At 34.5% G+C, this 19015-nt stretch overlaps 1 protein-coding gene across 2 annotated transcripts; it reads right to left on the bottom strand.

Moving 5' to 3' along the window:
* Positions 1 to 561: 561 nt before the first annotated feature.
* LOC134534992 (rho GDP-dissociation inhibitor 1) lies at positions 562 to 18813 on the bottom strand. 2 transcript variants are annotated; one of them, XM_063373793.1, is made up of 5 exons: positions 18678 to 18813; positions 13554 to 13752; positions 12308 to 12417; positions 10605 to 10719; positions 562 to 7255 (listed from the first exon to the last, which is right to left on the bottom strand). In XM_063373793.1, exons 2-5 carry the CDS (start codon positions 13744 to 13746, stop codon positions 7056 to 7058), a joined length of 618 nt encoding a protein of 205 aa, XP_063229863.1. In that variant the 5' UTR covers positions 13747 to 13752; positions 18678 to 18813; the 3' UTR covers positions 562 to 7055. The 2 variants fall into 2 exon arrangements, with proteins under 2 accessions (XP_063229863.1, XP_063229864.1); XM_063373794.1 differs by having other exon boundaries at positions 18699 to 18812.
* Between the last annotated feature and the right edge of the window lie 202 nt (positions 18814 to 19015).

The raw sequence follows: 19015 nt of genomic DNA, 5'->3' as shown, positions 1-19015 counted from the left end.
GATAAGAAAATATTAAAAATTGCTTTAGTAATAGAGCCCAGTGGTAGTAGGTACACGTGCAATCCTGTAGCACACAGCAGTAAGTGCTTTTAACTTGGTTACATATGGATATGGTATGAGTATAACATTAACACTTATTACGTATTCCGAACTTTCAATTTAGTCTTGGTCCATAGGAGCTTCCTAAAGTTCCCTGAAATTTACGGGTTTTGAATGCAGCTCGGCTTTGTAAGAGGCAATCAGACTACTGAATCACTATATCCCCTCCAGTAATTACATTTCCTCAGCTTTGAATATAATTTTACTGGTGTTTTAGTTACATGTACCTATAATTTATTATAGGTGTATAATTTTCAATGTTTATATCTAAAAATTGAAATTGTAACCTCTATCTGGTGGACATATAAGTTTTTTATGTTAATTGGTTACCTCAACTACTTCAGTTTCCAAAATACTTTTGAATCAAGCCTGTCCAGAATTAGCAAACAAGCTATCATAATGCCTTAATGTGCACTCTTATGATTGGCACAATTTCATAGCTATTCATTCAATAATTTCACATTTTGAATTCATCATTTATTATACATTCACAACTATACAAATAAATGCCAGATTTATCATCACCACTCTTTCACATGCATGTCTTATCTAAAAATTAAAAAGATCTATTTTTACAGTTGAAAACATGAACTGTATCCAAGTGTGCACACCCACATAGTCTATTTCTTGTGATTTTGACAAGTACAATGGCAAATATAACAACTTTCAATTCATGGAGAAAAAAATGTAGAGGACCACAGTACATCTGTAGTGTCTTGAGCAAAACAGAGATGGAGTTGCACAGAAATAATGGCGTGAACTCCTACGCATGTGAAATGGACACAATTGTTTGGCTTTAAGAGACCTGTCTTCATTACCATAACATTTAACACTTTGTGCAGATTGATGAAAGAATAAACTATACTCTGTCTTATCATATTTTCAAGAAAGCTAGTTCAGAAAAACCTCACCTGAAAAGTTTTTCAAACCCAGCTCATTTGTCCCTCATTCATGAATCTTTTCTTAATGGATGTTTTTTTTTATTGCTACTTTTCCTTACTGTGCATTAATTAGGACAAAAATGCTAAAATGCAATGCAGAATTGATCTATTCATGGGATATTCATATTTCTCGAACTCTGCCCAAGTTCTTCTGTCACATTACCCGCTATATATTCTCCCCCTAAATGTACCATGTTTTATCGCATAATCGTAAACATTTTATGAGAAAAAAAAGGCATTTTTGTTATGTAAAGTTATTCATAAAATAAAACCTATTCTTGGAAAATTATTTGAAAATTAAGAGTATACAAAAGCTCGCTAAACATTTATATTAATAAGTCATGCACCAAAAACAATTTTCAACTTCAAATAGGAAAACGAAACATGCAAGCTGGAACTAACATCGTCGTACGTGCTTATCAAGAAAGAGTGCGGGCTATCAAATGTAGTCAACTCAGCACTAGATGGAGCGCGAGCATTGCATGCAATCGGCGAGCTATATTTCAATATTTGACTACTTGCACGAATCAACATGACCAAACATGAATGATGCCAACTAGCGCTGGCTCATTATGTATAAGTGGTAGACAGCGCCGATGAAATTGTACTGAAAAATATTGTAACGTTTGAAAACATCATTGAAAGAAAATTTACACATCAGACAACTCCGTATTTCTGTTTAAGTAAGCGGTAATGTCCGAATGAATATTAAATTACAACTTTAAAATACTAAGTTTTACAAGGGAAAACTACCTACACAAAGCACTCTGAATCTAACAGCGGGACCGAAAACATCATGCAATGTTTTTACAATAATTTTTTTCTCCAAATTTTTAAGCCATAAAATAACGGTGTGACAATTATGCGATAAAACACAGTAAATACCTACGTATTGCTAATGATTATGGCTACATTCCAATTGATAGATTTTGTATAAAATGCTGTATTACTTGGATCAAGTAATTATTATTTAAATAAAACCTTTTATGGTGAACTAATTTATATTTCAGTATAGGATCACTTGAAGTATTTAGAGTTGTTTTTAATAAAATAGCACTAGATTTTAACTCTCGTACACTTTAAAGCTAGCACTCTATGACCATCACCTGTACATGAATGCCATTAACACACGTTTTCAACTACATATTAAAATATTGTTTTGAGCTTAAATTTATTATTTTTCTTAGTTCTCCTTGGTATATTGCAAAAATTCATACCTAAAATAGTTAACCATTATGCACAATAGCAGTGATCACCCTGCCAATCTGGAAAACCTACAAAATTATTTGTGCATTAATGAAAGAAAATTTATTCAACAGTGTAACTGACAACACACAATAATTTTAAGCATGGCAATTCCTTATTACCCATTACCATTTTACTTATTTAAAAACAAAGCAAATAATTACAATGACAAACATTAAGGTTTAGGAATTGGATGTACATAGTTACATGAATTGACATTTTGAACAATAGCACGAACCAAAAATATTTGTGTAAATTAACACAAAAATATATTGAGGGAATAAGTTGCGGAAGCATTTACAATACTAAGCAGAAAAATTTCTCGCCAGCAAATAGTTTTAAACAGGGTTTACTTACCGTAATTGCAAAACAATACTTTTTTAGTGTTTATTGCTACATATTTTAGCAGCAGACTTTATAAATTTGCTTATAAAATACTTTTGCATACAAATACCAACTTTGCACAATACAGATACTGCAAAAAAAAATTCAAATAAATTTAATGTAGTGTACAATAATACAAAATAAGTATCTCAAAGCTTCTATAAAAATTAAAAAATTGTGATCTGAAGAGAACACCTTACACAACTTTAATGTACCTTCAACAAGCTTCTTTGCAAGCTTTACTGGCAAACATTTGTAAATGACAGATTTACAAAATATACATAGTTACATACAGGGCTCGATTTTAGCACCTGTCCGCCTGCCCGGGACAGGCAAAATCTCGTCCGGGCAGGCAAAATAAAAAAGGCAACTGTCCGGTGGACAGGTGCAACTTGTGACGCCGAGGTTATTCGCACGCACTAATGCAGCAGAGGTGATTAATAACATTTATGCGACCGCGACCGCAAATAAAACGTCTTTGACAATATCTATAAATAAACAATAATGGCTGAAAGTGAGTTTGATCCAGCACCAGCAATAAATCTCTGGTATCATAATGTTCAGAGAAAACGTCGACCCTTTCAGCCTCCTTATCGAAGATGTTCAAGACAGAATCAGCCAAGTAATTTGTGCAGTGACTCGTCTGAAAATGATGATTAAATAAGGATGTTAAGTGTGTGATAAAAATAGGTGCAAAATATAGCAAAAATCCTTTTTTCTCACTTTTTCAGCGACTTTGAAAATTTTTTTATTTGGGTAAAACAGCGGACAGGCAAATTGGATGGCGGACAGGCAAATTTTCGATTACACCTGTCCGTTGGGCAGGTTAAAATATTCCTTAAAATCTAGCCCTGGTTACATATAATTCTTAGCAGAATCAAACCAGTTCTTGAAAGAGAAAAATTTAAAAATTGCTACAGTAATAGAACCCAGTGTTAATAGGTACACATGCAGTCCTGGAACACACAGCATTAATTGCTTTAAACTTTATTACGTATTGGCTTGGTATTACATTACCAGTTATTATGTAATACTAACTTTCAACTTGACTACATTGTCGTCTTCACATACGTATGAGTACAGAATCACAGTGAACATTAAATCCATTGAACAAGTGTATTGTATTCAGCATGCATTAAAATCAACATTCGACACAATAGTTGTACACAGCATAATATTTTCATAAAAAATTCAAATAATGTGCAATAGACCAGCTCATTTCAAACGCCCAATAATGTATGATATTTTATACTGTTTAATGAATGGTACCCAGGCTAAACATACCTCGTACTAGAGAAAACTGCAAACAAATATCAAACGTACTTGGTACCACAATATTGGAAAGGGCATGATCAAGTCTAAACACAAGGAAAATTTAAAAGGTCCACAAAATGGAAAGCATGGATAGCTAAAATGTAAAATTATGAGCAGCTGCTTTATGACACCAAAACAACATTGCACTGGATGAGACTATACCAATAAGTGCCAAGCATCGAACATGAGAAAAGGGTGTTACCAATATTCCCAGACAATATGCGAAAAGATAGTGATACTTTTCATACTTCGGTTACCATCTCAGCATATTCCCCAATGATGTTTCACACGTGTGAAGAATCAAATTGGTTTGCACTAATAAGTCGTACAATTTACATCAACACCACTAATGAGTCGATTCTTTTGTGGTGCAAGCAATATATAATGGTATTTAAAACTACAGTACGTGCCACCAATCAACACGGCAGATGAAAGACCAAAGCATGGGGCACGTGTCGCTGCAAGGGATTTTTAAGGCGGCTTACATTCAAAATTTCCGTAGTGGCAGTCCACATACAACCAGGCCATCACAAAATTTAAGCTATAATGACACTTGTCATTCCAAGGACCAATGAGCAGGCAACATGTTAGCCGCCAAGGCGTTTGGCTTTTGCAATAGGACTTCAGATTAAAGACCAGATCATGTCTTAAGTGGATCTACTGTGATGAACTGAGCAGCTTGTTACATAGAGCAGAAACAGTCCTGATGAGGTGCAATCTTCAGAATGAACTGCCCTGGGTACTGCCCTGCACCTGAAAAGCCAGGAGTAATTCCAAGAGGGAGACAAGGAATTTTGGATGCTGCCACAGAACCAAGGGGGCCCTCAATCTTTATTGCTCCTTCCATCCAGAAGTAACATATGATAGTATTAAACTATTTCTGAGCCAATTTTTTTTACTTCTTGCTACTAGATAATTTCAACCTTAAACTTTTAACTTCCAGAGTACTACATGTAAAAACTACCACTTTACTTAAATAAATAAAACTTTAGTTCTAAGAAGTGATATTAGTAAAAAGTATACATATATTTACATCTTTATTAGATCAGCAGCAAATCCTGAATTATATTAGCTAAGTTATACTGTAATCATTATAAACGAATGTTGCACATATACTGATATATGTAGTTTCCTCCATGTTAAGATGGCACATGGGTGAAATACTGAAAGCTAAGTTGACTCTTCTGAAACCTGCTAATCAAAAACTAAGCTTGTAACCTACCATGCTGATCTACTAATGTTATAAAATGCTATAAAGTTCTTGTGGAAGATTTAATCAACCCTGAAATCAGTTATGAACACTTAAGCACACACATATACACACATATTTGTGTGCGTATGATTTTCATCCAAATGCCAAATGGACCCTAATGGAACAAATACAAACTGTAGTCAATCCAAAGTTATATCCAAGAAAATTTTAGGCAGTGTACGAAAATAACAGTGGAGCATTTTATTTGTGTATAGTGTAAAGACCCCAACACCTACGAATACACTACAATTTCACATAAACTCTACAGGTGTTTACTTCTACATATATGTTTCTTGTACAAAAAGTTCACTACATCAAATTGCACTTGGGTTAGAAAGCAACAAAGACTCAAAAGTTTAATGTTGCGATCACATAAAGCTTCAATATTATCTTGCACAAAAACATAATACATGCATAGGTATTGCAAGAATTTCATTCCAGGAACTCATCCACATACAGTAATTATATATATATAAAGAGTCTTAGGTTAACAAAAGTTAATCATCTTCAAATGCAAGAATCACACTAATTATAAAAACATATTGACACAGCACCTCAGAACTCGTACAAAGAGGTATGTGTTTAGTAAGACACTTGATCCAAGACTACTACAAATGCACAGTCCAAAATATAGTTTCACACATTTTATTTATTTCAACAAATTTAAAAAAAAAATGCTTTGGTCAACGCTGATTAATTTTCTATCAAGACAAAAAAATAGAAAAACTAATCCTTTCTTTTTCTCATATAAAATTTAATAACTATAATTTCTATGTTAGTGCAAACTTCTTAATTTTGTTTTCCTATTCCCACAATAACTTGTTCTAACTACCAGTTCATGAAAATATTATGCCTTTACTTTGTAAGTACATGAATGAAAGACAATTTACTGAGTCCATAATAAATGTGCACAAAATACTTATCAATTAACTCTCTACCAGAATTAGGAAAGAAAAATAGTTATGCTCTTATTAGCTTGCAAACCTCACAAAAAATATTTTAATGCAGATAGTTCAAATTCGAAAATATGAAAAATGACAGAACAGAGATGTCTGAATGGTAACCAGTTATTATTACAAACAGTTTCAAAACATAATGCCAATAAACATCTGTTTAAGAAAAATATATGCAATATTCTCAACAAATTCCAAGCACAACTACCAAAAGAACACAATCAAAGTGAATCTACTGAATCACTCCATTCACAGAATAAACAAAGACCTGAAGGGCAGACATAGCACTGTAAATGACATACTGCCGCAAACATTAAAAATCATGCTAAGCAATTTTGCAGCCTTGAAAATTCCTCTTCATTTACCACACTAACCTTTAGTAAATCACTCAAAATGTGTTACGAAATCAAGCCATACACAGAAAAAGCCAGTAATATAATTGAACAAACAAAAAAAAAATTTTAATATAATAAATATCACACATTTGTTTAAAAAATGGGTCATCCATCGCCACTTCAAACATTCTCTGTACCTTTACTTTTCTTTAATATTAAGTACAGCAAGCAAATGGAAAATCACACAATTTTTTTCTCCATACATTATAAGAGCTGAAACAGAAATACTAACAATATTTTTCTTAAATATTTATGTACAAAGATTTCATTCTGATTGACCAAATACTTATTAGACAGAAGTGTCCTGAGCCGATGATCGTGCTGTCGACGAACAGCGACGACCCACGGTAGAGGTAAGCAAGCTAATTCCGAAACGTCGACGCTCGGGTACGAACGGGAACCAGACGCTGGGGGGGCGTCCCCAGCTCCGCCGCTAAGGGGGGGATCTGCAAGCACCTGAGCGACGAGGGGCTCAGTCCTTCCAGTCCTTCTTGATGTCGAAGCACCACTCCCACTTGAGGTGCTCGTGCTTGTCGTCGTCCGTGAACAGCGAGTGCACCGTGTAGCTGCCGCGGGCCATCATGCCGGACGGGGCATCCTCCGGCGGGGTCGTGTACGACTGCATCTCCACCTTTGGGGGGTAGCTGCCCACCATGTGGGCCATCTTGTCCACTGAGCAAGGCCACACCCACCGTCAAACACAGCAAGTACGAGCACTTTCAAATAAATATGTAACACAATGGCACTTAACCCTTTGTTTTGTAGTGGTATTTCTATGATACCACTGAAAAAATGTTACTATTTGCAATGTTTCAGTGGTATTGCCCGAAATACCTCGCGTGAGTAAGCCTTGTGCTGCTATCTGGCGATCCTAACAAGAACAAGCAACATTGGCTGCTTTAATTTTTCCTTCCGCCACGTCTGCTAAAAGTTACACAATAGATTCTGATTTATTTTCAATATATTTCTGTGTGCCTCAAAGGGTTAACATGTGTGTGCTGGAATCACTACAGTGCATGGTTCTGGGATGATTCTGCGAGAACAAAACATTGTATTATTTTGTGAAAATGCAGTCGGGTTCCCTCACTATTAATCTAGATGATTTCTCAGAGTTCTTCCTGTCGCATCAATCGAGCAAACACATTTAAAACCATACGTAAAATTTCAAAATTACAATAAAATCTTTTCCAGCACAATATACAATTTGCGATGTTACCATTTCTATCAATACTATGCAACCAACTTCGTTGGTTTGTAGTGTTAAACCTTTATCTACATTGTCAGTCAAACTTTGAAACAAAACATTATGACCATGTGAATGACTACTGACATTTGGTCAACCCTCAAATAATTAAATCAGTACACAGTACAATCAAAAAAATTTTTTACCAAAGAGTTTAGATACTGTTTAGAATTTTTGCAATAAATTATAATGGATTTTATATTATACCTACTAAAAAAAGTTATAACTATTTATTGTCTTCATCTGATCCAGAATTTTTATTTATTTTTATTCCAAACCCTTGCAAAAATGGTTCATCTCATAAAAAATTGTTTTAGGTAATGTACAGAAGATTTACAATTTATTGTTATAGATTTTATAGTTTATCTAATGTGGGAGTTATAAATTGTTTTAACTTTTAACCCATTTTCACACTCAGCAGCAATGGTAGGTTGTATTACAAATTTTTTCTGATAAATGTTTTAGGTAATACTTAGGTTTACAAACAATCTGAATGGATTTAATAGTGTGCCTACGAAGGGAGATAAGAATTATTTTGTCCTCCAACCCTTTTTTTTTTCCACCTCTTGCAGCTATGGTTAGTCATAAAAATTTATTTACACAAAAATTTTTGTTATTACTCCTAAAGAGTTGCAAAATATTTAAACGGATGTCATATTTTTCATAGAATAGAAGTTACAGCTATTTTTCTTATTTTCAAAAAAAGTTCACCATTTATACCACTTTGGTCAGATTTTATCTTAACGAACTCAACAGAGATTTTCCATTATATACTATATTTTACGTATTAGTATGAAAGTTATATGTGCAAAATTACGGCAGTTATCAAGACCATAAAACAAAAAAATATATAAAAAAATTTCCAGAAGTTACACCATAGTAACAGCTACCAATAGGTAGTCTTTCTTCGAATTTACAGAATATGACACACAGAATTAATATTCACTGCAGCAGGGAGGTATCAACACAAAACTCCAAAAATAGTGTGTAAAATTAATTTTTTTTTTTAAATTACTCTCATTAATAAAACATTTATCTTTTTAAATGGATGCATGGAAAAACTTGTACAATAAAACATATGCCACATGAGGAAGAATTGTATGCCTGGACAAAACTATAAAGCAATTAATTTCTTGACATATGAGGAAATTCTTTTTCTTAATTTAACTTTGTAGGCTGTTAAAATCTTTTTATTACTCATACAAATAACTGGTTGACAGTTAACAGTTATTGCTTACTTCATATCAAAACTTGGCTGTAAAATATAACCATGCTCTTACTCACCAACTGTAGCTGTAGTCCCAAAGGAGGCAAAAAACAACACAGAAGCCAATTTAAAAGTATGCCACAAGAAAAACCTTTTGTACTATTGTTAATACATTTATAGTAGAGTTAATAAAAAATATTTTTTCCTGTACAATTATAGCCCAGTAAAATACCAAGTACATGCAATTACTGTAAAAAGATAATATAACAAGTTAAATTCTGTAAAAAAAAATATGGTCAATATCTTGCAAATATGAACCACCACATAAACAAAAAAAATCTATACATAAAACGTATTTCATTACACTACTTACTGATGCAGCCACAAGCACAATATCATTACGTATTCTACGTGAGTCTGTTACAGGATGCGGCCACTCAAATGCCCACGGGACTGCCTGCAATTACGCGGACACTTCACTCGCAAGCTGTCACAGACCGAGCCCTTGGTGTTCAATGCTCGGCCCGAGACACATGTGCGACACCTTTCTTAAGGACAACGCGAGTTGCGACAGACAAGACTACTACCAAACACAAAAGCCTTTTCAAAACCTAACTCAAATATATGCTAATCAAAATAAAATTATCACTTAGATTTATAAGTATATAGGTACAATGATCAGGTGCAATGTAATTCTCAAATATTTAAATAAAAACCAAATCAATATCACTTTTTTCTCTCAAGAGTTAAGAAGCTTGTGCACCTCTAAATGAAAAATTTGTGTTAGAAATTGGCCATTTTAATATAAATTCCTGTTCAGAAGTTACAATTGACCACTTAGAATATTTTTAAAAAAAGTTCCTAAAATACAAGTGAAGTATTATTATATACTTATATATTTCTTCAATATTGCAAACACTATATTATATAAATGATAATTCTGCAGAAATACAGTAAAGAGAGCATTGCAAAAACATCCTGCCATAAGTAAGTTAGGTGAATATATTGGTGATATATTATTTTTTCTCAGAAAAAAAAAAGATAAATGAACATCGTGGTTGTAATTGTACAAGATATCTGCCTACTGAAAAAAGTATTTGATTTCTAAAAACCTCTTATTTTCTCACAACAAGCCATTGAAAAATGGACAGCATACATTCTTCTTCTTGGTGTTTAGTTTGAAGATCCTGGTTGCTAAAGCATCAGTGATAACAGAAAGGTGTTAGGGACTAACAGAAGACAAATCGTGGGAACATGAAGTGGTATTGGCACTTGAAAGCACAGTTGAGCTTGCATGCAGGATATAAAAATATGACATCGCCACAAGCCACACAACCCCATCCATTTTTATTTCCTCCAAACCTTTTCATGATTCTATTAATATTGTTAACACTTCACACTCGTTTAAATAATTCAACACTACAGATTACATATATACAAATCTTCTAGATATAAAATAAAGGTTTAGGACTATTTGTTACTCACTACTTAATAACTAAAAAGCAAGACATATTTCATTTTAGCCTCAACAAAATTAGACTAGAAAAAAAAGGCCACAGAGGGGTACATACCTGGTACACCCATTCGGTACGTTTTCTGGATGTACTTCAAGCCATGAACAATTTCTCTCTGGACTATAAATTCAATTCTGATCCTGTATGAGACACCTTCCTTGATGGTGAAAACCTACGAAACAAAATATTTGAGAGATTCAATGCAAGATAAAAGCTCATAATACTGTTGAGGGCTGACTTTCTTCTATATGCAAATCTCTCAAACTTCACTATATATTAGGGTTCCACATGGGAATGTTAGATGATACCAAACTGGTGTTTATAGGGAGGAAGGAGGTGATAATAATGAAACTATGCATAATGGGAATTAATTACAGCCATAAGGAACATCCACCTGCTTTCATTTATTGTTGACATCAAGGTCATTAGAGGTGATGAAAGGTGACGAGATGCTAATGAAGCATTAATTAAATAAATGAGCAGGATAAACAGGACTACCCAGAGAAAATCTATCCAATCACTGCAATGTCCACATTTCCCACTTGCGAAACCGTAATCTGCTACAAGGTGTCCGCACAACTTTGTAATACGTATAATTTCCTTGACTTTTTCCTGACTTTACAATTTACAAAATGTTCCTAATTTTTTTTCCCAAACTAATTTTACTATTTTGCAATTTTCTGAAATAAATTAAGACCATAGCTGGCCTAGTTTAAACAAAACTTTGCAAATTCCATTTTATAGTGTGTATGACTACGTACTAAAATAAGCCTCTACAAAATTACTTAAAGTTTAAATTGAACAAAATCTAGGAGCCAACGATAAAAACACACACACCTCGAAATAACGCTCTGATTATTTCCAGGAAAACAACGCTAATCAAATACATTTTTCCCATAAGAATGTATGTTAATCAAAATAATTTGTTTTTCGTTCAGGTATGCCTGCCTTCTACCATTTTAATAAAGACACTGCTCCCATTAAAATTAATTTAAATTACCAATATATGTCTAGATACATTTAAAGTACATTTAAATAAATGTTGAGACTAAACACCTAAAATTAAATTTTAAATATACATGTACCATTTGTTTACATAATAGGGCTTGGGCATAGCATATGTAGTAGGCGTTATGAAATAATAATGTTATTAATATAGGAGATATATTTTAGTTCTAATAAGAATTTAAAAAAAGCATAAACTTGACATTTTTTATTATTAGAAAGATTATTTAAGCTTTTAACGTAATTCACGCCTCTGCTATTTACTGAATGTGTCTGCCATGATTTGAAACTAGCGCACCTGTGCGTGTGTGTGTGTTTTTTTCACGGCCTGAGTGATTCGTAGACCGGAACATATTTTCCCTTCAAATTACTATCACTGGGGAATTTCCATGACTTTTCAAGGATTTCTAGTAAATCTCCTGATCAATTCCAACTTCCCCGACACCCTTTTCACAATTTTCTCTGACTTTCCATAACGTGGAAACCCTTGCCCTGTCTGTAAAGATAACGTTCCTGTGAATCAATAGTATTAGCATGTGTGCGACTCCAAATAAGATTAGATAAGCAGTTGCACACAACAGTAAACATGCCCAGGGACCAACAAGTGAGCCCATTCCGCATCAACGTGCCTGCTATTCTTCCAAGTTGCGACTTGTTACACAGTGAACATAATAATGGAAAGAAAATGTTAAAAAGTGCCCACAAAATGACTTCCAGGAATGACACGGGAGCACTCTTTGAAAAGCAGCACACACCTGCTTCTTCAACTGTGAAATATCACCAGTAAGATCCAGCTCAACATCCGGTCTATCTGTCACGCATAGCACCAGTTTCTTCACTATCACTTTGCGGGGGTCTTCCGGCTCTGAAAACAATCACAGAGTAACCATTTTGAACTCTGTACTCACCATGAATTGAAGAGATGCACAAAAACTAATTACAAGGCAGTAACACAGCACACTACATCCTAACTTTATCCACCACATTCTGTATAATGACCTATAATACTGTGCAGGATTTCTATAAATACTGGGTAAAAAAAATTCAGGACTTTTCCAGATACCTTTAATAATTATTTTTAGATGTCAGTGTTGTTTTTATATACAAGCAAATTTTAAAACTATACAAGATGCATCTATTTGCAGCAACATTAAGATTTTTATGTTAGAGCTAAAACCTTTTCAGAGATGATTTCCAAGTGTTTAACTATTCATATTTTATGTGCAACCATACACTGAAAAAACAAAATGCAAGTGAGCAAAAGGCTGTCGGAAATTAAAATTTTGTGACTTCCAGAAATATTATTTCACGACTTTCTAGAGACTTTCATGACCAGTCATTCTGATTCATTACTTTTTAGTGAAAAATCATGATCTTTGGACACCCTATAATATGGTAATAAAAATACTGGCATACACGGGTCAACACAGACACAGAGCTTCACACATTGAGTTGCTGACTCCAGACTGGATGACCAATAGGAATCAACACCCTCACATAAAAGGTGACAAAAAACGATGTTCTGCAATGGAGCAGTGACAGGATGAACAAAAGAGACAAGAGTGTACCCAGAGTTCCCCCACAAAACCCGAGTCCACGACGCACTTGCGCAAATCTGGAAATGGCCCACCAGGCAACCCTGATTGACTTAGTGCTAGGCAGCACAACCAACAGATCTTGCAAATGTAAGGTAACGCCTACTACAAACAATCTTTTGTTTACATTATCTGCAATTTCCCAACCAAAAAAAAAAAAAAAACCAAATTCGGACCATGTCTGAGGAAATAAGCTTTATAAGATGATTAAAAATGTCAATATCTACGAGAACATCCTTCCTTAATTTGGCGCAAAATCTTAACTTTTTCCTAGTCATCAAACAACTGTGTTGCAAATAATACAAACTTCTCTTTTAAAGTTTACGCATTATAAGCAAAGTTAAAGTCAAAAATAATAAACGTGACAAATTGAAGCAAAAAAAAAGTAACAGCAAACGCCACTCACCAACAATTATGTTTCCAGTCTTGGCATCCCCAAGCAATTTTTCTTTGTATTTCTTTAGACTCTCGTCTTCCTTGTCGGCTTCCAGAATTTCATCGATAGTCTTCTCAGGGGGTGGTTTGTACTTGGACTCAATCTCATCCTCGTGCTCGTCAATATGCAGCTTCTCAACTCCCTCTGTAGCCGTGTCCGCCATCGCGAGCTGCCCAACAAGCCACAGCGATCTCTTTCAAGTACTCTATCGTACAGAAGCACATAACAGCCGTAACAAATAGTAAGAGACAGCGAGGTTCAGAGAGTAATATCTTGAACACACTTTTCAAGATTTGTAGACGCTTCCAAGGCACTGCTACTTAATGGATGTGGCAATACCATGCAAAACAAAACCCTAGAGTTTTTTTTTTCACTTTCTTGTGTGCTAGTAAGTATTCTGAAGTCATGGTAAAAATACGATGGTGTTACAAAATTCTTACCAGCCAGTCCTATTAAATTGTAGTCCGTTCAGAAAACTTCTTAGAAGGCTATATAGGAAATTTATTAAATACTGTATAATAGAGGTGTGTTAAAATATGATAAATTAACAAAAGGATGCAAGAAAAAAGAAGCAGGTATTAGGATATGGCCTTCACATTCATGGTAATAAACCAGAAAACTGGTTACAAGCCGATGCAATTCAGAAAACTAACTTACAAAACTTCAGTTTAGTAACAGCAGTTATTACCTTCTTTTTTCTTCATAATAACCAACCCTTACGATGAAATAAGTACAACAAGACTATATTTTTTATACTGGTAACATGTGCTGTTGGTTACATTTCTCTCTGCCTTGCTGAAGTTCGATAAAGTGTGCCAAGTTAGTCTGAAGATACAAAACGCCTGCCTTCAAGGCATGTCGTAGACTGTACGTCAGTGCACATGTTCTCAGTGGTCATTAGCATTTAATCAGATAAAAGGTTTGCTTTACTCTTAAGTCTCTTTTTGTGACCTTTTAACTCTCGGGCACCTTGAGGCCTTACTTGCCGGAAACAGTATGGTGAATGTCAGTTTTACTCGAGGGGGCAAGAATCTTGCAGCTCACTCGATTCTGCTCCTCTTGAGGAAGAGTTGCGAGGGAAAGTCGTATGCTGGTTTTTTGGCGCGATCATCTACTTCTTATGCTGTTCGTAATGTTCCATGCATTGTGATTATTAGCAAAATTAATAACTTACACAACACATTACAAATGACAATGATGATTGCATATTTACATATATTTTGAATTAAGTATTATTTAGAACATGTATTTATCTCATTACTACAGGTATACTATGGAGTATATTCTTATGTTCAAACACATACAACATTATTTGATTAAGCTCTCATCATTTTTGGCATAATTTTAGGTATTGCCTAAGCAGTTTCACCTCATTCGACCACCAAGATTATTCAAACGAGCTTAAAACTATGTACAGTGTAATGTCTTTGATATGGCACAGTCCATAATACAGCACCAATCAAGCAGCTTGTGTTTTATTTTACGGGTGAATTCCAGCTGTTGACCTTGGCCGCCATTTCAGCATGTTACATTTCAATGGCGATTTTTGAAGAAGACACCTGAATCACAGATGCAATGTGAGAACAGTTTTTTTTTTTAAACATTAATGTTCATCTGAATTTTTTTTTCAGAGCAGGTTATCACAATTAACTTTTAAATACTATACCACACTGTATGAGTTTTTCTTCAGTATTGCTGTTCAAACTAAACTGGCGTTAAATAATCCAGCATGGCTGCAGTACCAAAAGTGCTTAATTCAAAACCTTTTACCATGTACTTCAGTAGCAGCTCAGTGATCATGGCCATCCAGGGCTTCCAAAAGGGAGGATTGATATGTATAAGGAGTGATGCATAGCAGGAAAAGTGGTACGTAGTAGGAAGAGTGATACGAAGCAGAAAATAGTGATAGGTAAAGACATTATGGAAGTGTTGTGCAATGGATTATCCTTCCTTAAGTGGGGATTCCACTATGCACCTACACCCAAGGGGCACCTTAGGAGAAAGAGAAAAAAGCCTCCCTGGTTGCTGTGTATAATGGCAGCCAAAGTTCATTTTCCAGGAAAATGAGACTTGATAGTTACAATGGAAAATTAAAGACTCAAACATATTAATTGAGATTAGGAAGAAATAAAAATACTTTCTCTACTGGCTATAACTGATTATTTTTTTATTAACAAAGCATTACTATACACTAATATTCTCTTTTGAGATTTCCGTTAATTTTCACATAATTAGGTACAAGCAAACTTTTCAGAATGTTCAGCTCTTTCAATGGTTCAACAAACAGGGTTAACTGAACAGAAAACTGAAAATCTGAAATTTAAGTTTATAATATTTACAAACATTTCAAATAATCCTAGGTTAAATTTATCAACCTAATTACATTACATAATTTTAAATTTATTATTTAGGTCTACAATTATGATAATTATGTTGGTCAGTAGATAAACCAGGAGGCTTGTTTTGACTAATACACTTGCAATTGAGCTTTCGCCTGGTCACAAGGATAGCTCCCTCCCCGCTAATTTCACTCTTCCATTTCCTAAAGATTCTTCCATAAGTCTTTTGCACCTCTCTCTTCCAATACCTTTCCCTCAAACTAATTCTACTCCTACTCCATCCTCACCAGGAATGAGTGTTTCCCTCTTTATGTTTGCCTCCACTCCCTCTGTATCTTACATAGGTGGTACCCACCTCTGTGCACCCTATCTCCCAGATTTCCCCAGCCCATCTGCCATTGATCACTTTTACAGTCTTATCAGCTTTTCTACCTATCTCCTACCCTGTGGTGTTTCCCACCCCAACTCCTTGATCATCACTGATGGCCTATGTGTCTCCCCCTTTCCTTCTCCAACACGTATCACCCATCTCGCTGCCTTCTCTAACTCATTTTATTTCCATCACCATTTGGAAACGGGTCCTAAATCATTGCCACATAGATACACCAACAAAAATTAACCAAAGTGGAGAACACCTTTCCGTTCACCCTTCTTCCTGACCCCTTCAAATTTTAATAAAATTAACACATTTCCCTACTCCCCTTTATTACCACTCTCTGAACCTGTTTCCATCATCCCCGGTCACTTATATGCCTCTACCTTCTGTAACTCCTGTCCCTTCAAAAACAATTCCTTTACCACCTTCCTTCTATTAATTCTCACCACCTTAGTATTGTTGACATTTGTTCCCATGCTACTTGTATTTGACAATGGCTCCAACTTTACCAGATTACCTTTCAGTTGTCTTCCTTCACCCACAATTTCACACATTACACAGATAAGGAAACAAACCCAGGACCTTCAGCTGACCTTCACCCTACCTGAACTGTCCCACATCCTTCCTCTAATTTTATTCCTTTCTCAAACCATTCTTACTCGCAATAAGATTTTCCTCTTCACTATTAAAACTTTTCTGGGTAAATATTTACTTGGGCGGTATTTCCGAAAACAAATGTTAAAAATCCGAAAATACCTTTAGTTTATGCTCTTCAACTTCCTCTTATCATTAAAAGTGGCGGAGGTAAGAAATTCCAAATACTTTAGGAGATATCGAATTTTTAAATTTCATCATATGTAGTTGAGCGGTATTTGCGAAAATAAATATTAAAAATCCGAAAATACCTTTATCATATGCTCTTCAACTTCCTCTTTTCATTAAAAGTGGCGGAGATAAGAAATTCCAAATACTTTAGGAGATATCGAATTTTTTAATTTTGCAATACAAGACCTGTGGAACCATTCGAGCGGCGCCATTTTTGTTATTTTGCCGTGTGTTCGTGAATACGTGAATCGTGAATGCGTAATTAATAAAATGGTTGATTAGGTCAGGTCAGTTACATTATTAATACTTTCAAACTAACCCGACATTAAAAATTATTTTGTGAATTAATTTTAATGGCTGTTTAGTTTTAAAATATTTATAATGTAACTGACCTTACCTAACAAACCCGTAACAAAGGATGTACAGTAAGAGTAACAACTCACGTAAATTTTTTTGTTACTTATTACTTGCGCAACAATATCAAAATAACAAATAAGACTTTAAAATTAGAAACGTTAAAAACTCACCTAAGTTGGAGACGGTAATTAAACACCGTTTTAAACAATAATTGAACTCCCCTTCAGGCTGCCTGGAGAAATGGAGGCTTATAAATAAATAAAAAAAAATAAAAAATAAAAAATAAAAAAATAAAAAAATCACGTATTAGTTCATTTGAATTCTGGCCTATCACGAACAATCACGTGACACCATTATCCAATAAAAAAAATAGATACTCGTACGTAAACAAGAAACAATGGTGCACGCACGCCACAGGAATGCGCTCGTTTTGTGCTGAAATTTAAAAATTCGATATCTCCTAAAGTATTTGGAATTTCTAATCTCCGCCGGTTTTAATGAAAAGAGGAATTTGAAGAGCATATAATAAAGGTATTTTCGGATTTTGAACATTTTTTTTCGCAAATACCGCTCAACTACATATGAAGAAATTTAAAAATTTGATATCTCCGAAAGTATTTGGAATTTCTAATCTCCGCCGATTTTAATGAAAAGAGGAAGTTGAAGAGCATAAAATAAAGGTATTTTCGGATTTTTAACATTTTTTTTTCGGAAATACCGCCCAAGTAAATATTTACCCTTTTCTGAAATGTTCCTTTCTACTTGTTCCACCGACACGGAAACATCACCGAAAGAAAAGTGAATGCCTTTATCTGCTAGTTTCCGCCCATCATCCCTCCACCCCACGTAAACTCCACACAGTGAGCTGGCTACATATTGTCTCGTCGTTCCCCAACCAAGCCACCCGGAACAACCTAACCTGCCTCTCTAGTCTCTACCCACTTCCTACCTTACAGTATCCCACACGGTTTATAACCATCCAGACTATGCGTACATAATTCACCTTCTTCCCTCCGTCTTCATTGAACGCGGCATGATTGACGTAATTAAATGATGGTCTGAACATAAAGATGTACAACCTCCTACTATGACACGTTTAGAAACACTCTCCCCAAATATGGAAACAAAAAATATATTAAAGTACACCAACGAATCAAAAATTCGTGTAATTTACTTCAATATTTCTAAAATACTTACCTACAATGAGAAAGAACTCACCGAAACAAGCACCAAATGCAACTAACAAACGTCAAATTCTTTTAACACCCCCGGAACGCCCAATAACCGCTTCCTCGGAAAGACTCACAGGAAAATCCAAGGAGGAATATACAAGAAACAATTTTAAGACGAAAAGGATTAACAAAAGAAAGAGATAAAAATAAAAACAATACAACATCTGTGATTCAAACTGTCTTTGTTCTTATAAATTTATATTTATTTTTAATTAATAAACGATCTTTATTATAGTTAGATAAATCTGTAATATCTTTAGTCAAATAAAAAAGATATTTTAATAAATTTAAGATTAACTGAAG

Source organism: Bacillus rossius, chromosome 8 (genome assembly GCF_032445375.1).
Source record: "Bacillus rossius redtenbacheri isolate Brsri chromosome 8, Brsri_v3, whole genome shotgun sequence".
Taxonomy (NCBI): domain Eukaryota; kingdom Metazoa; phylum Arthropoda; class Insecta; order Phasmatodea; family Bacillidae; genus Bacillus; species Bacillus rossius.
The sequence above is the reverse complement of the archived record's forward strand: the minus strand, read 5'-3'. Positions and strand labels throughout refer to the sequence as shown.